Source organism: Vespula pensylvanica, chromosome 5 (genome assembly GCF_014466175.1).
Source record: "Vespula pensylvanica isolate Volc-1 chromosome 5, ASM1446617v1, whole genome shotgun sequence".
In the NCBI taxonomy this organism is placed as follows: Eukaryota; Metazoa; Arthropoda; class Insecta; order Hymenoptera; family Vespidae; genus Vespula; species Vespula pensylvanica.
This window is the reverse complement of record NC_057689.1, coordinates 6,505,230-6,533,018: the sequence shown is the minus strand read 5'-3', so window position 1 is coordinate 6,533,018 and position 27,789 is coordinate 6,505,230. Positions and strand designations below refer to the sequence as shown.

The window sequence follows — 27,789 nt, the reverse complement described above, 5'->3', positions numbered from 1 at the left end:
AAAGACTAACGCGTTAAGCGCGAGTAAGTTCAATTAGAATTCGGTATTTTTTTCAATCTTCTTTGATATGTTAAGTGCACGTCAAAAAGTGAAGGATGGATACGTGATAATAAGGTCGAAGTTCAAAGTGGGAGAAGTTAAAAATCTAGAAAATACGAATAGAAAATCTTGCCGTATGTGACTCAGAATGTGACTTCTACGGAGAACTAATTCCCAAGTCCTTTTCGTTTTGTTTTATTTGTTTTTTCTCTTTTTTCTTTTTTTTTTTTTTTTTTTAGATTTATTTTACTATTTTTGTTATTTAAATCACAGATAATGAAAAATATCGCGTACAGACCGACCGGGCGACTGCCTCTTTTTTTCTTTATCTTTCCTTTATTTTTTTTCCTTATCTTTTTTTCAAATATTGAGGAAGAAAATGCTCTGCAATAGCAAGTAGTAGCGAAGATAGAGGCGTGTATTTCGCGTTACAGAAAAACTCCATTGGGTGTCGGGGCTCGACAGATTTCTTTAGTCTCTTTTTTGGTTGTTTTTCAATAAAATGCTACGATTGACTAGTCTTACGATCCGTCGCTCCTACGATGATCTACGAACGATATCTCGATCTAGAAAATCGTAGGAGCGCCGAGAAACGAATGTTAAAACTTTCTCCCTTTTTTATATCTCATCAATACACCGCCCCTCCTCATTCCCTTAATTTCTCTCTGTCTCTGTCTCTCTCTTAGATAAATTTCACCGCAATCTTCTTAATTTTTTTTCATCTCTTTTTAGCTTCTCTTCCTCGGGATGAGACAAGACAGATCGCGATACAACATTACGTTTTCGCCGCTCGTTGCAGGATAAGTGTGTTGAACTCTCTCTCTCTCTCTCGCTATTTTTTTTCTAAGAACTTTTTAATAGAAAACAGGCGATTTTTTTTTGTTCTCTTAGAATGCAACTAGCTCGAAGCTTGACGTAAAAAGGTATGCTTGTTGATGATGATGTGTGATAGCAGCGATGATAATGACGATGGCGACGACCCTCTTCAAAATAACTGCGCATCCTTCCCTTTTTCCTACTTTTCACCCTCTTCTCTTCTTTTCTTCCGATTCATTCACCCTCTATTTACCGAACGTCGACTCGAACGAAGAACTCGTGTTTTTGGATAAGATGAGAGAGCTTTTTTAGCGATGACCAGAACTTGAAATTGCTTTCTTGACGGTCTGTCTTGTGTGTTCGTTTGTTGTCGGGGCGATATGCATGAAGTATGACTGCTGCCGGCGCGTCAACTTAGATATACAGTGCCGGACGTTCGCCTTTGTCTCCTTCGTACCTTCCTGAAAGGATAAACGCAGTGGATCCACGTCGGTGTAGAGATATATAATAAATATATATATTATTATGTTTTACGTTTGACGTATTTTTTTTTCGTATTCGAGTTTACGTAGAGCTGCATAAAATAATGACTACTTTGGAAAATGATTTTTCTATTTTTCTCTTTCTCTCTTCTGTCTCTTCCTCCTCTTCTACCCTCCTTCCTTTTATATTTCTTTTCTATTCTTTTCTTCGCTACTTTACACAGCTCTCCTTCCCTCTCAACGATTTTAAATATAACGTAGATTTCTGTCGAATACATTACAAGCGAGAGTAACAACGATTGGGAAATATCGAGACGACATCGATATTGATATTCTATTTACGATACCTGCTTCTGGTGTTCACAGGCCGAAGTATCCACCGATGGTAGTTGCCAGGACGACGCAAAGTATGGCGAGGCAGATCATGATCATGATCTTCTTCTGCACTCGGCGGGTGTTAGCGGGTCAGCAAAAATCGGATTATCGATTACAATGTACACTCCAACTTTCCTATATCTCTTAATTATCTCTCTCTCTCTTTCTTTTTCTTTTTCTCCTACCCTCACATTATGTAACACATACGTATTTTTTCCCAAATTATTTATATATATATATATATATGTATATACATATATATTATATATATATATATATCCTTGGCCCTGACGACTACCAAAGTTTTTCTTTTTTTATTTGTTTCTTATCTCTGTTCTTTTGTTTCGTTTTACTTTGCAAATTTCTCACAGGTGTGCTTAGAATTGTAAACGCCTCTGTCCATTATTACTATATATTTTTTATTTTTATTTTTATTTCCTGTTTAACACTACGCTGAAACGTTTCCCCTTTCTTTGTCTTTCTCTGTTGCCGTAAAAATGAACAAAAATAGCACTGCCCGAGGCACCTGAAAGAATAGATCGCGTCTGGGTTCGTCGGCAGGCGAGCTTCCTGAGGATGTGATTCGTCGTGTTCGGTGGCCTGCGTAAAAGTGTCGATATAAGTACATGATATTTTTTTATTTTTTTATTTTTTTATATTATTTTGATCTTACGAGATGTACCAAGCGTACTCGAGAGTCGTGTCCTTAAACTCGGATTCGTATATTAAAATTTGCATAAGAGTCAACATACGAAATTAAGTAAATCGATCGATTCGATGAATTGAATGAGAACTCGACACGAATCAGGTACACCAGGTTTTGCATTCACACATAAAACATCGATGTATATCTTTTCTTTTTCTCTCTTTCTTTTACACAGACACTTTCTCTCTCTCTCTCTCTCTCTCTCTCTCTCTCTTTCTCTCTATCTATCTTTAAGAAAGGTATTTACACAGATATAAAGAGAACAATATGTATTAACAAAAATATGTATTTGCTTTACAAAATAATCAAACGCCGTTCGAACGGAGCGGCTAAATATTTTATAACAATAATTAGCATTTAACGTGCATTTAACAAGTTTCACTAAATTCAAGTTATGCAACAATCAGGAGCAACGTGATAATTCCTAGCGATACTTGTAATAATAATAATAATATTAGTAATAGTAAATAGTAATAATATAGTAGTCGTAGTAGTAATAGTAGTAGTAGTAGTAATAGTAGTAGTAGTAGTGGTAACGATAGATGTCCAACTACTTGTAAAGCTTTTTCTAAACGATCGTAAGAAAGGAAAATAATTTATACGATATGCGTTAATAAAATGTGTTCGCGCGTGTTTCAGTGTTGCAAATATGGAGGAAGGATGACGAAAACTTCGTTCGAAGTCGGTCACCCCTTCTTTCCTTTTTATTATCATTTTTCTTCTAATGCATCGGCAATAACAGAGATTGGACGGTATCGATAATGTGCGTCTAAATCATGCATGATGCCGTTTGTTTGTATGTTCATAGAGACTAGTGTGCATTGAACACAAATTTTCTTTCTCTCTCTCTCTCTCCCTCTTTCTTTCTAACATATACGTACGTACATGTAATACATATATATATATATACATATGAATATATATATATGAATATATACAAGCGAATACTGAAAAAGATTACTCTTCGAAGGCAAAACAAATTAAGACTCTGGCGAGCATGCTCTTATTATTAAAAAGGAACAAGAAAAAAAGAGAAAAAAATATATATATAAAAAAAAGAAAAAAAAATAGAAGAAAAAAACACGAACAACAATGTGTAAACTAACCTTGGATTACACCGGAGTGGATGCTCGTCATCAAAATACCGTCTCGTGCCATTTTATATCCATCATCTTCTCACACTCTCTCTTTCTCTTTCTCTCTTACTTTTTCTCTTTTTCTCAGTTCACTCTCGGAAATTATTTTTTCATTAGACGGTAAACGTCCTCGTCCTCGATATCATTCCTTGTTGATAACTCCAACATATTTCCTTTTTTCTTTCTTTCTCTCTCTTTCCTTCTTCCCTATCCCGTCTCCCTATCGTTTATCACCCTATCACCACAAAGTAATTTTCCTCCTTCTTTGATCTCCTTGTACATTAACACGCGTTCGTTCGTTTGTCTGTAACTTGCTGTACGTTATTTGTCTTTTTTAATTACCTAATTAACGTGAACGTTAATTGACGATGAGCGTTTAAACGTGAAAGAGAAAATAAGAAACATATTGTTTTTTCTATCTCTCAATATTTCTCTCTCTCTCTCTCTCTCTCTCTCTCTCTGGTTTTTTTCTATACAAATTGCAATTATTTACAGATCCGAACAAAAATTGTCCGTCTATTTTGACGAGAAAATGACTTATCGCTATTTATGTGTATATGTATATACAATATATATATATATATTAATTAATTAATTAAATAATTAAGTGGTCATTAAATTAAATCAAACAACGAACTCACTAATCGTATTCAATTTCTCGCTCGAGGGAAAAAACAAAGTTTGAAAGAGATTAATATGAAAAAAAGAATGAAAAAGAAAAGTGACATCGGCAAGATGAATCTTGTGAATTCGCGTTAATTAATTAATATTATTAATACGCTTCGACCAGTGAGACGTGACTAAATTGTCAAGTTCTTTGTATAGTACGAAATTGTATTCGATCGAAAATCCACTTTCGTATATTTGTGTTATACTTTGTTCTTTTTATTATCTTTCTTCTTCTTCTTCATCTTCATCTTCTTCTATACAATGAATAATACTTATTAATCGTTTTTTTTTATCTAGAAAGTCTTTTATGTTCTATCTTACTCGTCTATCAAGGAACGGTGATATGCGTGGAAAACGATAATAAAAATGAACAGAAAAGGGCAGTGAAAATACGTTCGAACACGAAGGAACGCGTCGAAATAAATAACAACTATTCCGACGTACTTTATTGTGCATTTGGATAGCAGTAGCTATGTGTTTGTTTGTTTGCTTATTTGTTTTTTTTTTGTTTTTTCCAAATCTCTTTTTAATCTTTTCTTCCTCCCTCTCCTCTTCATCTCTTTCTCTTTGCGATTTTCAAAAGTTCGATTCTAGGAGATGTAGGAGGATTGTTTATATTGTATATATACGTATACATATATAATATATATATATACATATATCGAAATTCATCGAATCAATATGTGTTATTGTTTTATTTATGTTGAGTAAGAAAAAATCCTGAGTTTCGTTTAAATGCTGTCTTTGGAGTGGCAACTTCGAGTGGCATAGTGGACTAATCTATTCTAAGCTATCTCTCCGTTCCTTCCTTCCCCCTTCTTTTTTCTTTTTCATATAACTCTGTTGCATTTAACTGTTTTTTCTTTCGACAAAATGAACTATTGAACGCACATTGCAGCAAATGTTACAAAAGGAACATAGAAATTCGAAATGAATTATCGACGAATTAGGCGCGCGTGCGCGGACACATTTTTTATTACTCTATAATTTCCTTTCTTTCCTTTCTTCCTTTTCTTTTTTTCATTATCTCTATTCGAATTTCGAAGGGGGAAGGCGTTAAATGAAAGAGATTGTTTCCTTCTCCTTTCTTCTCTATCTTATCAGATGAAATATACTCAAAATCGAAAAATTGTCTTCGAGAATAACAAAGAAAAAAAAAAGGAAGGAAGGAAAAAAGAAAAAGAAAAAAAATAACGGTGAATCGGAATCGGTTGTTAAGGTGATCCTTTCCCATGAAATAGAATATTGAGAAGAAAGCGAGAGAACTTAAGGACATGTACGCGTTCTCCCCAGCAGTAACTAATTACTGTACGCGTTTCTATTCGTCGCTGTTATACATATGTATATGCATGTATGTATGTGTGTCTAATTAGAGCCAAAGTCCTCGTATCACGGGTCGCATTTCAACTTAAACTAAGTACCAAAATAATAATCAAAATGATGACTGCTATCGTCAAGCAGATTACGATCAGGATCAATTTCTGTGAACAGAATAACGTCTACGTTATTCAATGGATTTTCATTTTTTGGAATGTTCGAAAAGCCTCTGAACAAGGACAACAAGCCATAGAAACGGAAATGTACACGTAGAGAGAAAAAGACAGGTGTCTTGTTAGATTAGGAGTGACCCTCTTCTCGAGTAGAAACAAAATTCATAATCAAAAGAAAAGTAAATCAAAAAGTTGAATGAGTATTTTCCAAAAAATTTTATCTACTATGACAATAACGACGATATTGTTAAAAAAGACAACAAATTAATAAATGAATCTCGAGAAGAGCGTGCTACGAAACACACACATTTTTTTTCAGCATTTTTAACAACGTACTTACTACGTATTATTAGCGAGGCGAGCAGTTGCAATTAATGGATTATTGCATTAATTAGCCATCGGTTAGGGATTAATAAGAGCGTTTGTTAATTTTTTTGCTTGTTATTTTGAGGACACGAAGACACATTATTTATTGTGTTATTAAATCGACGCGATGCTCCGTTAGTTTCATGATGATTTTCGTCCATACGTTTAGAGCGTGTAAGTGTACGTGTGTGTCGCAATTATTAGTATTATTATTATTATTATTATTATCATTGTTATTATTAATTATTAATTATTATTATTATTAATTATTATTGTTATTTATTATTATTATTATTATTATTATTATTATTATTATTATTATTATTATTATTATTATTATTATTAATTATTATTATTATTTCTATTTTTTCTTTCTATGAGCTTCTATTCATTAGCAGTTACTTTATTTTTTTTCCATTTTTTTTTCCTTCTTGAATTTTGATAACTTGGATCGCACAGCACAAAAGATATTCGTGATTTCTTTCTCTCTCTCTTTCTTTCTTTCTTTCTTTCTTTTTCTGTTTCTCTCTTTTTCTCTTTTCATACGCTACGTTTCCTCACGAAATGAACGAGATTGGATGTCATCACGATATACGCGCCGATGTTCGATATTTTATGCAAGTATATATATATATATACTTTTTTGTTCTTCTTGATTCTCTCTCTTCCTCTTTCTTTTTCTCTCTTTCTTATCCCTTCTTTCTCTTTTTTGTCGAACGATCCATCCCTCCCTACCCCATTTATTTCTGCACCCCCGGGCCCTTTAGGTCCTCGGAAGGGATCCTATTATTATGCATATTAATATGACGGCCAATATTAAGACGCAGATTATGATGAAGATCATTTTCTGTGGACAGAAAGAAAAACGAATGAAAGTCGTGGTAAGTGTAATGCAAAAACCGTGAATCGTGATACTATGCCGACAGCCAAAAACTAACTGAAAAAGAATAAAGGAGAAGAGAGATGCAAAGAATCTGCTACTTTCGGAGGAAGAACCATATCCGTTCGTTGTTTCGCGTTCTTTTTTTTTAATATTTTTTCTTATTTAAAAATTGAAAAAAAAAAAAAGAAAAGAAATGGAGATTTTACTAAGATATTATTTATCCGAACAAAGTATTATTCCTCCGAAAAAGAAACTACTAGAGGATAGTGTAATTTTATAAAATGCTCAAGTATAACGACGATGACGACGACGACGACGACGACGACGACGACGATGACGACAACGACGACAATGATGACGATGACGACGACGATGAAAACGAGGATGAAAACAACGGCGATTGCGACGACGACGACGACGATGAAAAGAAAAGTAAGTACATGCAAAGAGAGAAAAATAGATAAATAGTGAAGAAAAGAAAAATGTGCGAAAAAAGAAGAGAGAGCGAGACGCTTAACTAATCTACTTTAAACAGAGAAAATAAAACAGATTTCTCGGATAAAAGTCGAAGCTCATAAGTCGTGTCCCGTGTATATTTTCGTGCATGCCACTTTAAAAAGGAAATATTTCGCATTCCCATTGCGAACGTTCGTGTCAGTTGAAAGTAAAACAATTTTGTCGCTTTGTGCTTTGCTAGTGTAAGATACTCGGCGCATAAGTTTTTCTAATTAAGGAAAGAGAACATCGACTTACGAAAAAAAAAATAAACATACACCCACTTGCACACCCAAGTGCACACACTCACACAGTCACACATAGAGACACAGGCACATCTTAAAAACGTAAACGAGAGAAATCAAGGTTGCTTGCAAAAACGTGCAAAAGTTGCGCTTCTATGCGATCTACCGTGTTGTGTGCTGTGCGATTTTATTGTTAGATTTTAAGTAAACAAGCGAAAAGAGACGACGCGGTGAATCGATTCACTAATGCACAATGCTAGTTAATAAAAAAAAACTTTACTAACGATATTTACGATAGTGATTACGCCGAGTAATGCGAGCGATAAGATACGTCGTTCATCTATGTATTGCCGTGTAGCATCGTTTGAAAAAAGCTGATAGGAACGATCTTTCGATCTTGAGATTATATATCAAAATATACCTTGGAAATTCTACGAAGAAAATGGTAATATGTAGGTACGCGTGCAGGAGAATAAAATACGGCAACGATGTGATATACTAGATCATTAAATAAAATGATTGCTCGTCATGGCGAGAAGTCACGACGAAGCAGTGTTAATGCAAGGAGCGATGTTAATATTAAAAAAAGAAAAAAAAAAAGAAAAAGAAAAAAGATCAAGAAAATCCTAGCGCGGCAAAAAGGATGATAAAGCTAAGATCGATCGAAAAAAATAAATGCAAACTATCATTAGACTGACCAGATTAACATGTTCATCGAATTCGAATATTTCTCTACATTTTTACAAGAGAGACAAATAATATTATATCTCAAATAAATAGATAGACAAATATATTGTGTTCATTAACAATCGTGTATATATCTGATCAGTCTAAAAACAATATTAATATTTTTCAAATAACTTTTTTTTCTACCTCATGTGAGACTCTAATTTGTAACTAGAAAAATTTTCATCGACATTGTGTCAAGACAGGAGTGGGCGACAACTGGCAGCTTGCGAGCCGTATTTAATTCTTTCTCTTACTAATTTGTTCTTAGTAAGGTAGAAGGAAACGATTCCCACTATTTGACACTTCCGTGCCTTGTGAGCTGCACGATTTTTATTTTTAATAAGGTACATAGGATCGGTGACTAGTGGAGCTAAGAAGTAATGGAGGAAACGGATTGATCGATCGATGGTGAGGATCGTGTGGCTTGCAGCAGAAAAGAAGTTGCCCACCCCTGATGTAAGATACAATTTCGCGATATACGAACCATAGAGGGATTCCTTTTTGCTCTCGTTTTTCGTTCGTCTGTTGCTGCACATTCTTGATGTATGAACGTCGTCGGACAAGAAGTACTATCTCGTATTAATGTAACTTCTTCCAGTTCGTAAAGAAGTGAATAGATGTGTTCTGACGACGTTCAAAATAATCTTTTCGTTAAAACGTTTTTACCTTAGGGGCTTGCTTTGACGTTCTCTTCGTCTTCGACGGCTCGATTCAGACTAACGGTGAAATCTTCGTTTCGATCACCTTTTTACGGAGAACGCATCCAAAATAATCGGATCCAACGCGAGATGAATCGCGTTTCGACGACGTAATCAATTGTAAACAAACTTCTCCACCTTCGTGAGTGGGATGATATAATATCGTTTGCATGTATAATTCATGCATATACACACATACTATCGACATATATATGTAACATCCGAATGACACACCAACAATATCCGTATGTGTAAGTATATGCACAAAATACGTAACCGAATATCGCGACGACACACGTAACTATATCGCGTAACTAACGTATACTATATGTTGTTCTTACATATATGTATGTATATATGTATATGAATATGATAAAAACACACAATTACAGTGGACACGTAGAGATTTATCCCAGTTCGTAAGGGGATATGTAGACGTCGTGTTGGTTGATTAATACAAAACAAAATTTTCGTACAAGTGAATGAAGACAACGAGTAATTATAAACGCGTGTTTATGTGTGTATATACATATAAATATATTTATATACATAGATATATATATATATGTATATGTACGCACGCACTAAACAATCACGTATAGAACGCAATTAGTTTGACAGCGCAGGTTAGTACGTAAAGTTAATATATAGTATGAGAGTATAGACAGAGCGTTTCATGGACAGAGGCACAATTAGCACACCCATGTTCGACAGGATAGAGCGATACAGTTAGAGATACACACAGACAGTATATAGTATATATGTATATATATAATATAATATATTATATAATGCGCGTGTATATATGTACACATATGTACATACATCGACTGTACTGTTATGTTGTTGGTAGTAGTAGTAATAGTAGTAGTAGTAGTAGTAGTAGTAGTAGTAGTAGTAGTAGTAGTAGTAGTAGTAGTAGTAGTAGTAGTAGTAGTAGTAGTAGTAGTAGTAGTAATAGTAGTAGTAGCAGTAGTAGTAGCAGTAGTAGTAGCAGTAGTAGTAGTAGTAGTAGTAGTAAGAATATTTGTCATGTCATCAGCGATACATATAGAGAGAAACACAAGAAAGCGTCATAGTCCTTGGATAATTTGCGTCGTGGGTAGGAGGTATCTTGTTTAAGTAAGAGAGTGAGCAGTATATATTAACAAAAAAGCGAAGGTGCATGAAAAACGAGGAAAGGGAGAGCAAGGTACGTATAAGAGTTATCAAACGCAGGTCAAATCAAACGGGGAGAGGAGAGGCATCAGAGGAGGAACGGAATTGAGAGATAGAAACAAAAAACTATAGGAATAGAATAATGAACACATAATAATAATAGTAATAATAACAGTATCGTCGTTAGTCCAATATGACATTTTAACAGGACTTACCCGTCGAGCTTTGCTTTGATACTTGAGTGCTTTTTTGGTGTCCTGCGTGGCCGTTTGGACATAGTCGACCGCATGTTCCACGTGATATTCTATACGATCTATCATCTCACCCTGTATAACATACCAACAGTTCGATTTCGATTAATTACGAATAAATATGTAGATGTTTTCAAAGAAAAGAATGTCAAAGAACTGTTTGACAACGTACCTGACTTTCTACTAGCATAGCCATGTCCATAAACATGTCATGCAATTCCCTGATCGAATTTTCGAGTTTTATAATATCAGCGTGACGTGCCTCGATGTCCGCAAGGGTTTGTTTTGCTTGTTGCGTTTCCATGATGATCTGTAGATGTTTTTGAAAAGAAGAAAAAGAAATTGAAAAAGCATTTATCCTCGACGACTGCTTCGACGATACTTCCTCCAATAATTATTATAATTATATCCGTGCTAAATGAAATTGCTTGGACTTTTGCTTTTGGACTAATACATGAGAACACATAGAAGGGGAATAAGATCATCGATATATTTCTAGGAACATACCCCTTGCGTAAAGACTGCTGGATTTCCTTGCTCCAGCATTTCTTCGAGTTCGTCGTTAGTGGTCGTCCTCCCCGCTAAAAATGGAAGCCTTTATTGGTCGATACAAAGAGGGTTGAAGGGAGGGCCAAGTAGAGCTTGCTCTTTCAACGAAAAAGAAAAAAAAAAGAAAAGAAATATGCGTGCCTGTTATAACGGCACTCGAAGCAAATACGTATGCAGATAAATAGGTCTTTTTTATTTTTTCTTTATTCCGTTCTATTCTTATTATACTCGACCGATAGGGGTTAAAGAAAAACGATCTCAAAAGAAAAAGCCCAAAAGATCCGACACGAGACGGCCTACTCAGAGACACACGAGGCACGTGTAATCGATATTATCGATCTCGTTGCGTTCATGCGATTACTCATCGCGATTTTTACTTACTGATCTCCAGCTGTCGTTGTATTCTTCCCTTACACCGTTCTCTATAATCGGTTTGTGTTCGATTGTATTCCGACATCACCTCTACGAACTTCCTAGACAATGTTGAATGTTGAGTCTTGCGTATCCTCAGATCCGCCGATGATTTGTTCGTGTGCTCTTCCTGCTCGATATTCTGTTCTATCACTAAATGCAAAAACACACACAAAAAAAAAGAAAAAGCACGAGAGATAAAAGGAATAACCTTCCGATAAGTTGAACAAACTTCGATCGATTTTCAAACGACTTACCCTTTAACTTAGCCCTGACTTTGTTAGCAGTTTTCTTGATGTCGGACATCAAGTCTTCCAACTCCATTTTGACCTCTAGAAAAAAAAGAAGAAGAAGAAGGTCAACTCATTGATAATAAAAATCGTTGTCCTGGATTCCCATTAAATGCCATTTTTTCTCTATATTTTATACATATATAGAAACGCAGAGACGTACGTTGTATTACTAAATATTAAACGCGAAGGAAAAGTTGTCGAAAGTATTTTCATATTGTCAGTGTTATTTAAAAGGTATTCGACGGGCACTCGGAAGATCAAGTTTTAATATATCCTTCCGTGACCTCCTATATGCGTGGCTCTCGACAACATAAAAATGCTCACGCCTACGTACGGGATACATTTAGCTGACATTTCACTCCTTTTACATTTCATCGCACAAATATTCCGAATAGCGTGGTTATTGTCCATGGCGATATCCCGTGGTGACCCCGAGTTCCAACAGTATTATCGAGCTAGATACATCGATCCTGACAGAAGATCTTTGCTAGCGTACTTAGAAATTACAATCTACCTATGTATCGTACATAGATGCCATTAAGAATACAATTTGGCAAGTTGCCAAAGGAAAGATAAGAGAGAGCTCATTGTCAGAAATAAAAGGGCTTGGGCAGTGAAGAAGAGAAAGGATAGGATAAGATAAGAAGAGAAAATTGCTGCAGTCCACAGATTTATCGTAAAACTGTTATCCTATACGTTGTATGGTCTTCTGTCGATCTTTCTTTAAATTCAAATAGAATTCAAATCTCTTTGAGCAAAATTTAACATCATTATATTACTACATTCGTACAAGAGTATTTCGCTTTCAAATAGTTTCTTTGATGCGTGCCATCATTCAACGAGCGAGTATCAACTAATAGAAAGATGTAGAAGCCTTAGCACGATGAAGCCCTAATCACATCATCCTAGCAGCAGACAGATACCTACGGATTATCTTCGAATACTTTGAAAACCCTTTGAGCAATATTGAAATATCTTATTGTCATTCAACTTTTTACTATTTTACGAGATGTAAAAGGTAAATTAATCAAGACTTATAAAATTATTATGAAGATCTACATCGAGCAGAAACATGTTGCAAAATGATAATAGGATCGTGCTCGATCATTGTTAATTCTCTGCCAAGCAACGATATCAACGTGTTGACGTGTGTTGCAGTAGGGAGAACTACGACAAATCGGGGGTCGTTTACACGAAACTACCCGAAAACTCCCACCTGCGGAGAGAGCAGCGAGCTCTTTCTCCTCCCATTTCCCTCTCTTTGAAGCAAGTCGAGAGGGTTAGGGTGGGTTTTAACCGCAACTGAATCCAGTGAACTGGAACCCGTGATGTCGACCTTGTACTCTAGGCTACGGTAGAGACGACTTATGAATAAACTGACGAGGAAATTGCAATGGAAAGACGTCTAACCTTCCGTAACTCCTCGATCAAACGATATTTCAAAGTTCGTTTGTTACGTTATTTTAGAAAGTCTATACTTAAAACAATTTTATCCTGTTTTTTTTTTTCACGATTATTCAAGACAAATTATAAACATTTTTAATGGTAAGGTTTTAACAAAAGTATTCTAATTTTTCTTTATTATGGATCGTAAGAGATAAAGAAAAAAAAATAAAAAAACGAAAAAATAAAAAAGGAACCAAGATAAAAAAAAAAAGAAAAAGGGATACTCATCGAAGTTGGGAAGATATTAGGAAACTTGGATTGATGCCAAACAATTAAGGAAGGCAGAGATACTATTGTCATAGATACTGTTCCTGGAATTAAGGCGTAACAAACGAATAGTATATCACGAAGGACAAAGACGACGTAAAAGAAAGAGAACAAGGGAAGGAGATCGTTCGAACGTAAATAAAATCTCTAATGTTGACAAAAAACTTTTAGTTATATTTCTACGAATCGTATATCGTGTATCTCTCTCTCTCTTTCCCTTGTGTTGTCGACTCGGCTTTTGTTTTCCCTAAGAAAAACAGTCGAAACATTCGGCTCAATTATTTACATTTCTTATCAAGCGTTCGAACGTAATATTACAATTTCATCAGTCGTCGTCCGAACCTTCCCCGCGATAGGACGGAATCGTTCAGGCGTTCCTTCGGCTATTAATCTTTACAAAGTTTTCTACGCAGTATATCTTTTTAAATTAAGAAGAATAATCAATTTGAGTTATTTTCGAGAACGACGAAAAAGTGCCATCAAATCCGTTAACCTCAAATCGAGTGTAGACGTAATAAAAGAAATTATTGTGCGTTTCACACGTGTGCATCAGCTGGAGTAGAAAAATTAGGTTAATGCCAAATGGAAACGTGCCAAACCTACTTCTACACATAAGTTATCTCGAAAGTCGAAACCGGAAAGTTCTGGACATTCTTGTGGTTCAACGAAAGCGAAAAAAAGAGGAAGTGAACGATAAGAGGTAAGCTCGTAAATATGTATGTAGTTAGAATCGAATATATTATATATATCATAAAATGATGGAAGAGAGAAACGGTGAAAGAGAAAAAGAGAAAGATATATCAATATATATATATTAATATATATATATATAAATATGTATTTATATATATATATATTATATATATATATCGCGACATTATTCTTAGAAGAGTAGACTATTGAATCATTGCTTTACTTTAAATCGTAAAGGAAAACTAGCTTTAACGATTCAAATGCGTTCTCGATTTGATCGTTCTCCTTCGCTTGCCAATTGGTTTCTTGAAAGAAACGACTTGTATACGAATAGATCGAGTGGAAATATTCTTGATGGTCCTCTAAAAGGAAATAAAAGAGGGAAAGGAGCCAGATAGAGATAAAGAATAAATCAGATTATCGTCAATACAGAGGGGAGAAGAATATTTTAAGATTTCTTTCTTTTATTTCTCTCTCTCTCTTTATTTTGATTTTGATTTGATGAATGGAGATAAACATAATAGCATAAAGCTTCCTCATTTTGTGAAAAAATCTATACGAACGTTCTCTAACGTTCGTCTTTTGGTTATGCCACTTCCATAGAAAATATCTCAATGAAATCCTATCGTGGGAAGTGTAGTCGATAGGAATTTATAGTTTAACCCTCGTTCCGGTAACGCGACCCATTTAATCTGCCCTAGATAAGCTACCACCCTCGAATCCCCATCGCATACCTATCGACTATTCTATATTATGTACTTCACTGTTTCAACCTGCCTCATTAGTCCCAAGAGAGAAAGGATCTCTTTCTCTCTCACACTTTGAAGATTAAAAGTCTCGGATTTTTTTAATGAAATATTCAATTACTCATGCGAACGATGTAACGATCTCGTATAGAAAAATCTTAGTTTATAGTATCGATCGAGTTAAGATTATCGTATAAGATTATGGATCTACGTGTAAAAGCATCTTACTTGCAAAAGATCTTTCTAACGGAATTTTATGAAAACGCTACCATAGAGATACGTCGCGTCATCGCCGTTTATAGTTGTTAGCGGAAACGATGTTCGATAAGGAAGCCACATTGTTCGTGATCATGCACGCGTTATACCAAAGCTAACTGCCTGTTGCATCGAATACTGCTTTGCGCTCCTTCAGTGTCAGACACAAAGAGATATGTGCATGTCTATGAAGTCTCTGTCTCTCTCTTGTCCATTCATGGAACATACGCAAGCATAGAAACGTCGATTACGATTGACGAGAACATTTGCTAGCTCTCTTTCGATTCGTCGAATTTAATAGCATCTGCATCAGCATCGGCATCGGCATCAGCGTCGACATCAACGACAGCAGTTATTTCTACGACTCGTTCTGAATAAATTTCCGTATCTCGCTAGGGAAGACAGATGTCAGAAGGCAGAAACGTTTCCGTGGGAACGACAGATCGATCTTTGGTTCAATGCACGGAACGCGTTGGTAACCCAGCTGTAGGAATAGGTGCCAACGTAAAGCATGTCTAATAAATTAGTTTCTATAATTGAACTTCGATTTTCTCGAGAACGTGTACGCTTTGTGTAAGTGCATATTAGTTTCTACTTCTTCCTACGCTTTTATTCTCTCTATCTATCTTTCCTTCTTTAACTTTTCCAATGTCTTCCAATTCCTACCAAGATGGGGATCCTTCCTCCCGTCCATCCATTCTTTTTTTCCAATTCTCTTTCCATTTCCCTTCCTTCCTCTTTCCAAGATATCCCGAAGCAATTTCTGATTCCGTGATACAAATCTTTTCTCCACCCACGACTACCTTCTTCCGGTTCTTCGTTTTTTCCCTAGAGCCCTTTCTTTTACTTTCTTCGTGTTATCTTCTTTTTAAGCACCTCAAAGGTCAATTTCAATACTCTCAGAAAGAGTGAGTGAGTGAATGAGTGAGTGAGTGAAAGAGAGAGAGAGATCACGAAGGTACTCGGAAAGAATTAGGCCGATGAGCTTTGTCGATGATCTCGATGAGAAAAGAAGATAGAAGAGATGGATCGAACCGTAAAATATATTTGATCTTTTTTTCTTAACTAACGCAGAAATGCAAATAGTTGATACGTGTAGTCGAGAATTTTTTTTAAATTATAACTTTAATCAATGCGAGGAAATTGTACAAATATAGATGAAGAGGAATAAGTCATCAGAACGAAGACGATAAAAAGAAAGGGGGCGAAGCGTATCACTTATTTTACCTCTTACGGTTGACCTAACTTTTTGTAGACTCCATTGAAAGTTTTATAATTTATGCTTACGCAGCGAAATCACGGAATGCTGATGCCCAGGCTACTTTTATAAACTGCAAAATTTTCTCGTTTACACCCTTCGAATGAATCTATCGAGAATCCACCTGACATAATTATTTTTCAGGGCCGATTAAATGCTCAACAACGTTTTAACGACGACAACGAAAGAAGAACGTGGTTGGTATTTGGATCGGATACATAGTAGGACCTACCAGCTGTGGAGTGAAATCAATAGCATCGGTTTACCACTGCTAAAAGCAGCAAGTCAATCAGACACGCTATACTATTCTGCCTCGAATCCGGAGATAGTCAAGGTCCAATAAGTAACCTAGCCTTCCTAAAATCTGATAAGTACGATTAATGAGTCAACATCTTTAGTAATATCGATGAGCTATACCTTTCGAGCGATGCGGAATAATTCAAAATTATTTCATTTTTACGTAAAAAAAGAAACTCTTAACTATAATAATTATAATAATAATAATAATCGTGATTTAAAAACTCGCCGGAAATAAAGATCATAAAGATCACGGCATCTATTAGTATTGCACATCTTTACCCGAGCTGATACGTGGGCTTTTGATGAAACGCCCACTGCATTAATTAATCCTTTTGGTAAACATCTCGTCCTACACCCATGCGTGATTTTATTACCTACGCGCATGATTAAATTTTCCTTGTTGATTTTTGTATTATAAAATGCTTTTATTAGTTTTTTTTTCTTTTTCTTTTTCTTTTTTTTTTTTTTTTTGGTAAATCAAATTTATATTATCAAGAACATTGAACGAGGATAAAATATATATATCTTTAAAAGAAACGTATGTACAAGAGAAGAGACAAAGGGAATTGATAACGAACGGATACGAAAAGAGAAACGATAGAACACGATAGAAAGAATGAGTTGACTGGACTTTACTTAGACCTCCACATCTATCAACGTCAACCTGTTGCAAGTTACTTCCACGCGTTTCGCTATAATATAACTTTTCATTTTCTTTTGTATTTTTTGAAAAATCTAACGAGTAATGTTTTATTGAGAAATCTTGAAAAAATCTCTGAGTAAAGTCCATTTCGAGTCTTACGATTAGACTAAACGTATTCGATCGAGAATGTTTACGTCATATAAGCAACCTAAATCGATCATCGTGTGTACACACGTGCGAACGTTTGGTACACACGATGCACGTAATCCAGAACTATACACCTAAGTATGCGTACATACATATGGTTTATTTGTATATACAATAAGAATAAACATCATCCGATCTATGATTAATACTGAATACTAATAACACAGAACGCGTAATTATCTTATGCGTATAATCGAACAATGAATATATAGTAAAACATATTCCGCTGCTTTATCATATACATACATTGGATATATAACGATTACACTTCTATAGCTTCATGCAAAACGCAAGTGGCGTGAGAGTAATCGATTATCGAGCTACCGAGAGACAAATGCGACACGGTTTCCAGTTCACGTCATTAATATTACGTTCTTCGACGAGGGAAGAGAGAGAGAAAGAGAGAGAAAGGGAGATATACCAGTCTGCTGTTTTAAAAGGTACGTTTCTAATATCTATACATTGCTACGAGGCTAAATTAATGTCATCTCGTACGCATGTGCGAGCAGGAAATAGTCGAGAGAGCACGAGAGAGCACTTGATATCATTTGCTGTGTATATAGTACGCTTATACGATTATTCATCATAATACGATGACAAATAAAAGATAATATATGTCTTTTCCTTCTTTCCTTTTCTTTTTTTTTTTTTTTTCATTTTCTTTTCTTACAACAAAATCGACGATTTTAACACGATATTATATTCGATTCTTTCGCTTGACGTATCCCACCGTGACATCCCTTTGATTGGAAGCAACGCTTCATTTTTGTCTCCCTTTCACTTCTTTTCTCCTCTACCCCTCTCTCATCGTTAGCTTATACAGCTATGCGGTATAATAAACGCAAGTGCCAGGCGTATATCTACACACAAAAGCTATGTACGCTGCTTCTGACGCTTCCTTTGACATAACTGGAGCTTAGCTGTGCCAGCATTAAAACTTGCCGAGTGGAAGAAAAAGAAGAGTGAAAGACAGAGTGAAAGATAGAGCGAACGAGAGAGACAAAGTAAGAAGGGCGTACAGGATATAGTTTTATTATATCTAGATAATAGATCATGTGTCTCCCGATGTATCCGTACTTGAATAATTATTTTCCCGATGAGAATTTGTTATCGTAATGCATTTGACACGAATCGTACTTAAAAGAATGGAGGATGAAAGGATAAGAAAAGTGGGAGAGAGAGGAGGAAGATAAATAATGGCACTTTTCTAGCCAACGAGAGAAACGAGCAGACGTGTTGGCTTTCCGAACAAAACAAAAAAATGAAATCATCGCTTCGAAAGAAGGAACGTGAGAAAATACGAGAGAACGAGAGAAAGAGAGAGGAAGGAAGGAAAAGAATTGTCGTGCGTGCGCGCGAGCGATGGTGTAGGTGTAGAGGATGATAAACCAACCCCAGCTGGCAGCTACAACGGCAACCAGGGCAAGGACGATTACCAACCCCCAGCCCCTGTTTCCGTCTCCCTCGTGGGACGGGCAAGCAGCCGCCGACACCCTCTGCTCTATCTCTATCTCTCTCTTTTTCTCCCTCTCTCTCTCTCTCTCTCTCTCTCTCTCTCTCTCTGCCACCCTCTCGCTTTCGAACTTAACGGTTACCTCGCTCCGCTTCGCTATTGAATTCGGCTGCCGAGCTGAAGAATATCAAGGCTCATTTATCGCCTTTCACCACGAAAGCCATCGAGTCAAACGAGCGTTACCGCCTTTCTAGATTTCGTTTAACAAATCCTCCCGTTGATTTTTTTTCTTGTTTTTTTCTCCCTCTTTTTCTCATCCTCATCCTCATCCTCATCCTCCCCCATCTCTACCTCCTCTCCTCTCCTTATTTTTCTTCTTTCTTTCACCGTAAAACGCGAACATTTCGAATCATAGAAAGTTTCGAGGACGTATGTGTATGTATGCTATACCCATTGTTAGTATTCAGTACATCGCGTTTGTTTTGCTCTTTCAAACGTTTCTAACCATCCACCATTAGACTTATGTTCGAGTAGAGATATAAGAAGGATTTAGACTCACTCTCGTCCGTTTGTGGCGCCGATAAAATGGCGCTGTGTTTCTTCTTGACATCCTCGACGTTCGTCTGGATTCTATCTATCATTTCACGTATCTCCTCCACCTAGAAAAAGAAAAAGAAAAAAGAAAAGGAAAATAGGGACATGATAACAAAGACAATAATTTAGTACGATTAATGATAAAGCGAATGTTTTTTTTTTCTCTTTCATCCGAGAAAAAAGAAAGAAAAAGTAAACAGCGAGCGCGCTACAAGTGAACCGATTTAATCGAGCTTTCTCGTGCACGTAACATGTATATATGTATATTATGCATATACATATGTAACGTGCTTTCCGGATTGGAGCATGCATCACGTCACACTCGAGGAATAGTAGTCGACACTGTGGAAAAAAGAGAGAAAGAGGGAGAGAGAGAGAGAGTAGTGTCGCCAAGTCACGCTCGTAAAGGACTACCAACCCGGGCAAGTAGTAAAAGCTATGTCTGATCGAACGTACACGTGAGTATAGAAACCTGATATGTGTGAGAGGTCGGCTAGGAGAAATAAGAATATTCTGAAGCGGTTTAGTCTGTTGTAAGACGATTCGGTAAAACGTGTAACAGCAGTAACTACAATAACGATTACAATAATAATTTTAACAACAGTTATTCGTTTGATAGAAATTTTATGTAATTAAAAATCAGATAATTATTAAATACGATACATTACTTGAAAATTGTTCGTTTAATATATGAAATATCTTTATTATTCGTTCTAATAATTGTTTCTTCGAAAAATGTATAAGAAATGAATTCATTTAAAAAACGGATATACAGGATATCATCTCTCTCTCTCTCTTTCTCTCTTTCTCTCGTTCTCGCAGACACTCACACATTGAGGTAGATAATATGCTATTTCAAGTTCTAGGGTAAGCCTCGTTAGTGTCAGAGTATATCACTAACTCAAAACTACTCCTGCGAATAGTCTCAAGGCTGCCTACTCGAAGATGTCTGATGAAAGGACAGAGTTTGTTTAGAAGCCACATACACCATACCATCGCGTAAATGGTTCATTCCTTGGAATCATTATCTCGTGTCTTTCACACTCCCGTATAGATTAATTTATTAATATTATTCTACAAAGTTTTTTATAAACGTGACATTCGTTATAAACGTTATTCTCGTATTAAAGATTTTCTATATATTTCTTTGTTTCTTGTAAAAAAAGAAAAGAAAGAAAGAAAAAAAAATATGCGTTCGCAATTTAAAAAAGAGAGAGAGAGAGAGAGAAAGAAAAGGCAAAAACGAAAGAAAGAAAAATCAGGACAAAAGAATGAAATTAAAGCGAAAATCCGTGAGGTATAAGAGCGTACACGCTGTGGGAAAATGTGCAATCGTAGAGTGAATGTTAAAAGGAACGTTCGAAACATGCGTCACGATCGGTGGTACGGATTAAGGACAATCCAGGGAGATTTTTCCCGTTATTCTTGAACAGGAAGGACTTTTGAAAGAAAGATACGGATGCGATAAAGTACGTGTGTTCTTTTTCTCTCCCTCTCTTCGTCGCTCTCTTTCTTTCTTTTTCTCGCAAGAGTAAAGTAAATCCGACGATGTAGAGCCGGCTTAAAACGAGAGGAAAGATCCGTTTGAAGGAGAGGATGCATATTAAGAGATAAACATCGAAGTACGATAATGATCTTACGAAAAGAGCGTTCCATTTGGAGAGATCGAGGAAAGGGAAAGAAAATGAATAGACGAAGGGATGATGATGAGACTTCGAGTTTCGAGAGTGTATAAAAGGGATGGATAAACTTTATAACGTTTGGAATCACGTACCATGACATTCAAAATTAAGGAACAGCTATGAAATATGTTCTGAACACTCGTAACTAATGATATACAGCGTGTACCTTAAAAACGTGGAACTCGTTAAAAAGGGAAGGTAGAAAAGTACTAGAGAGAGAAAAAAATGTTCATTAGAGCATTTGTGTTCTATATTTAATATCTCGTTATAGTTACTATCATTTTATATTTTCATAAACTCTTGTCTAGTTGTTAAATATATATTTTTAATGACGATTGTCTATTCTAAATAATTCGTATTTAATTGTAAATACTTAATTGTTTTTCTTAGAAAAGAAAAGAAAACAAAAGAAAAAAGACGTGCGTACATCTAATTTATTTTGCTTTACGTTTAACTGTTTTTCAACAAATTATGTAACATTATTTTCATCGATCGTTCTGTTATCATTTTTTTCCTACCCAACACGAACTATTTACCAATAGGGAGCTTTGTGCGAGAGTTTACCTCGCACATTGAGGACGTCGAATATGACTCATGACCGGGCCACCCCTCCGAGTATATAACAAACGTGTTCGGCTCGTTGTCATAAGCTAACGGAACAGGAAAGGAGAAGGTAAGATGATCGACAATGGAGAAGGGAAGTTGAATCGAGAAGAATGACGGTATTTTATCAGGGACAATATAGATATATGGAGAAGAAGAAAATGAAGAAGAAAGAAGAAAAGGGAGAAAGAGAAGGAGAGGAAAAAGAAAAAGAAAAGGAAAAAGAAGAAGAAGAAGAAGAAGAAGAAGAAGAAGAAGAAGAAGAAGGTGAACATTGTCCTCGTTAAAAGTCCAAGACCGATAGCTAGCTCGTTCGAGCTGTGCACGGTCTCGTGAGTTCTCTCTTCTCTTCGATACTGGTTTAACCTACTTTCGAACGCCAAATCGCGCCATCGAATCGCACCGTCGTCGTCATCGGAAATAAAACGACAAGCGGCACAAAACGGGAAACGAGGAAAACCGGAAGACACGAAACTATATATATATATAGGTAGGTATGTGTGTATATATATTGGCCCAAAAGATCCTTGATAATTTTTAAAAGTTAATTACTTTTTTCGAGACTTTTTAGGCTTATAATTAAGAGCGTAATTTTAGAAGCTGGGTTTGTAGTTTTACAAACTAATAATAATAGAAAAAAATAAGCTTACAAAGTTTCGAAAAAGAGTAATAGATATTTAAAATCATTTGGAAACTTTTGGGTCGTTCTAAATTAAATTAAGAGAATAAAAGAGAAGAGGTAGTCGTTAATGTCACAACGATCAAATATTAAAAAGACGATAAAAATGTTGAGAATTAACGAAATAGAGAGAACAGAAGTGAGAAATTATTTGGAACATTGTATAAAATAGCGTGTAAATGGAATAGGATAAGCGTTAGTTTTCAAAAGTTTAACAAGTCAACATGGAGAAGAGAAGAATTGAGAACAGCAACGTGTAAAACTTTTTGACAACCTAACAAAATTTTCAGTTCCAATCGTTAAAAGCATACCACCGGAATATAACGTTCGTCCCAAACACGATTTCTTTTTTAAATTAGTCCAGCGATTCATTGCGGATTATCTAATCCAACTTAGTTTTCTCTCGTTCGATCAGTTCTTCTTCGTCACATCACGAGGACGAGTAATCTGATTGATTTTAATCCAAACTTATATCGTATATAAGTTGGAATCTTAATTTAGATTCCTTAAACTTTGCAGAGAGTCGAGATCAATTTATTTTTAATTTGAATTCATCGGGAGATTGGTTACTCGAATTCTCGCGGAGAATAATTATTTCATTTATTTTACACGGGTAATTGGGTCTCATTGAACGACTATTAGTATTTTAAATTTCTCAATAAGATCGTGTAATTATAAAATATGTATATCGAATTCTACGAATCAAAGCGAATTGAAAGAAAATCTTTGGAACCGATTATTATATCGAAACGTGTATGGAGCAAAAATAGATATAAAATATAAAGAAAAAGGAGAATTCCATTAGACGAATGAAGCTCGATGTTGTCGATCTCTATGATCGAACTATGAACCTTATCTCACGAGAATACTTATTAATAAGAAATAAAAGCAAAAGCCAACTCACCTCCGCAAAAAACTCCGTCATGAAGTCATCCGGCCCGCCGACATTGACGGACACTTCGTCCGCCACGTCATCGTCGTCCGACTGGGCCTGTAATAAATAAAAATAACATTTATCGAATAATTGTCGGAGATACAGGGGAAAAAATAAAAAAAGAAGAAACAGAAAAGGAGATAAAAAAAGAAGACGAATATATAGAGTGATCGATAGAACAATATATCGGGAAGTACGACGATAACTTTTAGTGTCAACGATTCTCACGCATGCTGGCCTATCGATTTTTCTTTTCTCTTTCGTTTTAACGTTAGAAGCTTACGAAAGCTTTTCCCGAGGTCGAGAGGTTTTTTATTCTTCTCTACGGTTATGTGATTGGCGATTTTGAAGGGTCTCGTTGTCGTCGTCATCATCCTCCGTCCTCGTTGTTCTCTAGTCGTATGGTTCAAGCTCCCACGTATTCGAACGCACAGTGCGTGCCATTCTCTCATCCCCGATAAGACTTCCTTCCTCTCTGGTGTAACACGACGTAATCGTATTATCGTTCGACGAGCTGCGATCTTGACCCGTCGCTAAACGACAGCCTTCGCTTTTAGCGAGAATCGAGGAGAAATCGTGGAAAACCGTGAGAACGATAAGCACCAAACGTGGGATCTTACTTAATCGTCCTAATTAACGAACGACACATTGGCGGCTTGATCTTTTCTTTTCTTTTACATTTTTTTTTCTCACCCAATAATCGTTCTAATCGTCAATACAATAGACAAAAATTCAAGTGAGAATAGATACAAGTAGAAAGTTACATCGAGAGGAAACGGAGTGGGAACTTTTGAAATTTATTCCTCATTTTCATCGACGGATTCCTTGAGCTTTGATCGATACTATATTTGCATACAATCAAGAGTCATTTTTAGACATCAGACGTGTTAATACAGTCTAATAAAGGGGGTCGGTAAGAGGCGGCCGACCACACGCGATCGATACTTCTTGCCTATAGACATCAGGCGAAATCTGCGCGCGAAATTTCATTCGGGCCATTAAAAAACGCTCGCTTATACGAATAACTGAGAATTGGCCGTTAGATGACAATCGATAGCGATTAGTTTACCACGATTATACCACGATCGTATTTTATGATATGAAAGGAGAACTCGGTAAAAGCATGGGAGATAGATTGATAGAAAAAGAGAGAAAAAGAGAGGATAATGTTTAAATTCATCTAGCGGAGGATTATCGGACCGACCGAGATGGAAGAACTTTCAAATTAGTCAAGCAAAAAGATGTACGACGAGAGAAAAAGAGAGAGAGAGAGAGAAAGAGAGAAAAGTGATAGAAAAGAGAAGAGAGCAAGAGGAACTTGTTGCGTGTTGGTACCGTGTTAACTAGCTTACATACATACACACATAGACACACACATGATTTATCGCATACGTTGTTACATCAGAGCAATTGAATTGTGCAACTTTCCCAAAACGAAATTTATTCTTCTCGAATCTGTTCTAACGTTTCCTCTGAACTTTTTTTTTTATGAAATATACTTTTGGAGTTTAGTAAATAAATAGATATATACTACTTTTATGTTCGAGTAGAGAAATCCTTTAATAAAAAGACGGATGCGCATTCAGAACGATGCTAGTGGTACTTATCGTCACTTTGAAGATTCACGACTACCATCGAAATGATTAACAATCGTTCATATGTATGTATCTATGTATATACGTGCATACGTGTGTATATTAATACTTTGATGAAACAATAGCAAGTAGGGATTAACCTTCGTTAGAAATAACAAACGGCTTGAAAAGAACACGTCTTATCGGAAATTGTTGAGTTCAAACAAAAAAGATACAATAAATTTCGATAATACTTTTTGATTATGTTAGATTATGTCGAGAGTTATTTTATCGACATGAAATTTTAAATATCGTGGGTCAAAGTGTGAAGGAAAAAATAGAAATGTGAATTCTTCCATGTGATTCTTTTAGCGTTTCTCTCTCTCTCTCTCTCTCTCTCTTTTAGTCATTGTTAAGTTTTATTCATTCTCAAAATGAAGAACATGAGAAAGGAAGAAAGAGGAAGAGAGAAAGAGAGAGAGAGTGTTACGTACGCACTATAGTACTGTGCTTCGATTCCGTCACTCTGACGCAAACGCATCCTTCACGCAGCTACCAATGAATGACAGAATCGAAGATATATAATTGTGTCGATTTTTTGTCTTTCTATATCTCTCTTTCTCTTTCTCTCTCTCTTTTCTTTTTTTTTCTTTGAAATTCTCACGCGTGATCATAAATTATGAATCATCCTGAACGAAGAACGAATGACTCGGATTGAAATTGATTCTCTTGATATGAAAAGCACGGGTTCATTTAACATACGATAAGATAAAGATCTTTTCATTTCTATTTTTTTTTCTTTTCCTTTTTTTTTTTTCTTCTAAAGATCAAATGTGTTAGAGAAAACTAAGCCGATGGATATTTTTAGAAAAATAAAAAGAAAAAAAAAGAAAATTCTATCGACTCGAGTACAATTAAATCCGCCGAGTTTAAAAAGTTGAAAAAAGAGTTTCATTGAAATGTAACGAATAAAGATCTCTTTAAAAGAGGTTAAGAAAAACGATCACTGTGACCGATAGAAAGAGTATCACGTTACTGACGTTTGATAGAATAGTACTTGATATCGGGCGTATTCGAAAAGGAAGAAACGAGCTGTCAGAGTCATGTCGTCATCGTCATCGTCATTGTCATTGTACCGTCATGATAATCCTAATCGTCATCGTCATCGGCGTCTACGATTCGCCGCAAGCGGAAACGCCTGTTTCGGCTTGTGCCAAAGGCGTACGCCGGCCTAGAATGAGAGAGAAGGAGAGAGAGAGAGATGCGTGCTCGATGACAGATCCACCGTGCCAAGACATAGCGAAGAAAGAGGAGAGAGTAAGAGAAGGAGATGAATTTTATAGGATATTTGGAAGAGATTAAAGAGAAAAGAAGAGTTAAGGACACGAATGAAAAAGAAAAGAATTTCAATAGACTTTCTCTCTCTCTCTCTCTCTCTTCCTCTCTCCTGTCTTTTTCTTACTCGTTAGGTCTTACTCTTTCTTTTCCTCTCTCTCTCTCTCTCTCTCTCTCTCTCTCTCACTCTCTTTCTTTTTCTCTTTCTCTCTCTTAAGAATACTTCTCATCGTATATATCTGGATACGAACGAACACACTCACCGCGACTAAAGCTGCTAATCTATCCTTGGTCATGCTGATGGGTGACGAGGCGTTGCGAGTCAGCGGATGTACGGTGCAATTAACCTAGCGGGTAATCCCATTCACGATTTCATCCATGTACGACGAGCACGGCCACTAAAAACTAAAGGAAACGGACACACTAGTCGCGAGAGACACGATCGCAAAATCGATACACTCGCGAACTCGCCTGCTTCTGCAGTGCCGTCCAGTGACGTGCGCTTGCGCCGATTACGTCAGCACGCGCCAGGAACGTACTTAGGATGATAAATGCCCCGTAACATTCGACGACACTCGATTTTCTTCATCTTTCTTTTCTTTCTTCTTCCTGAAATTTTTTTTTCTTTTTAATAAACTTTTTTTCTTATTCGGAATTCATATATTACGTTTTATGATCATCGTTCACGTTTTTACGATCACTTTTGTATCATGTATATCTCAATCGTTCGTTCGAAAAACGATCGTTATATTAATTATATTCTAACGAGTTAAATAAATAATTGAGAAGAATTTTTGATTATTTCCGATTTAGGAAGATATTCAGAAATGATTGAAATATTGTCACGTATTGTATATTTGAAAATACCTGAAGAATGCTAGACTCTGATTGGTTCGTTTGATGCGTAGCAAGACGATGAATATATCTGAAATTGGACACTTGTATAAGTAAGAGTTGTATATTATCGATGCTTTCTATTGAAACTGACCAATAGCATTCTTCAATATCTTAACGTTCTTCGAAGTTAAATTTTATTACTGTTACAGAACATAGAGTATAAATTTTATAATTACGAGCTATGATGGAAAACGTAGAGCATATAATATGTAAAGAATAATTTTTTGCTCGATATTTTATAATTATGAATGATAGATGTCGCCGCGAAAACGAATTAAATTTCTCTTACCTTTCTAATCTGTTTCATTTTTATATTAATTGAATATCTATTAGAATTATATTGTAATCGTTAACTTATGGAACTTCGATGAAAACGATTGTATGCATGTTACAAAAGTTTCTTTTTATTTTTATATGATTCCAAAATGAACA

The 27,789-nt window shown here is 35.8% G+C and overlaps 1 protein-coding gene across 8 annotated transcripts; it reads right to left on the bottom strand.

The window, feature by feature from the left end:
* Window positions 1-334: 334 nt before the first annotated feature.
* LOC122629088 (syntaxin-1A) lies at window positions 335-26,965 on the bottom strand. Of its 8 annotated transcripts, none has more exons than XR_006327180.1 (11): window positions 26,724-26,964; window positions 23,522-23,608; window positions 19,619-19,718; window positions 11,756-11,830; window positions 11,469-11,651; window positions 11,046-11,119; window positions 10,711-10,848; window positions 10,503-10,613; window positions 8,916-9,959; window positions 3,525-6,926; window positions 2,689-2,986 (listed from the first exon to the last, which is right to left on the bottom strand). XR_006327180.1 is itself a non-coding variant. In XM_043812124.1 (10 exons), the coding sequence occupies exons 1-9, from the start codon at window positions 26,754-26,756 to the stop codon at window positions 1,698-1,700; spliced, it is 882 nt and encodes a 293-aa protein (XP_043668059.1). In that variant the 5' UTR covers window positions 26,757-26,961; the 3' UTR covers window positions 335-1,316; window positions 1,685-1,697. The 8 variants fall into 8 exon arrangements, 3 of the variants coding, with proteins under 3 accessions (XP_043668059.1, XP_043668058.1, XP_043668060.1); XR_006327179.1 differs by having other exon boundaries at window positions 2,689-5,704; window positions 6,054-6,926; XR_006327177.1 differs by lacking the exons at window positions 2,689-2,986; window positions 3,525-6,926; window positions 8,916-9,959 and adding exons at window positions 335-1,316; window positions 1,685-2,312 and having other exon boundaries at window positions 26,724-26,965.
* Window positions 26,966-27,789: the final 824 nt, after the last annotated feature.

Coding starts and splice junctions, on each gene's coding strand:
- LOC122629088 (XM_043812123.1), bottom strand. CDS start 26,756: ATGACCAAGGATAGATTAGCAGCTTTAGTCGCG. Junction 19,719..23,521: donor TGACGGAGTTTTTTGCGGAG/GTGAGTTGGCTT, acceptor TTCTTTTTCTAG/GTGGAGGAGATACGTGAAAT. Junction 11,652..11,755: donor AGTCAGGGCTAAGTTAAAGG/GTAAGTCGTTTG, acceptor TTTTGCATTTAG/TGATAGAACAGAATATCGAG.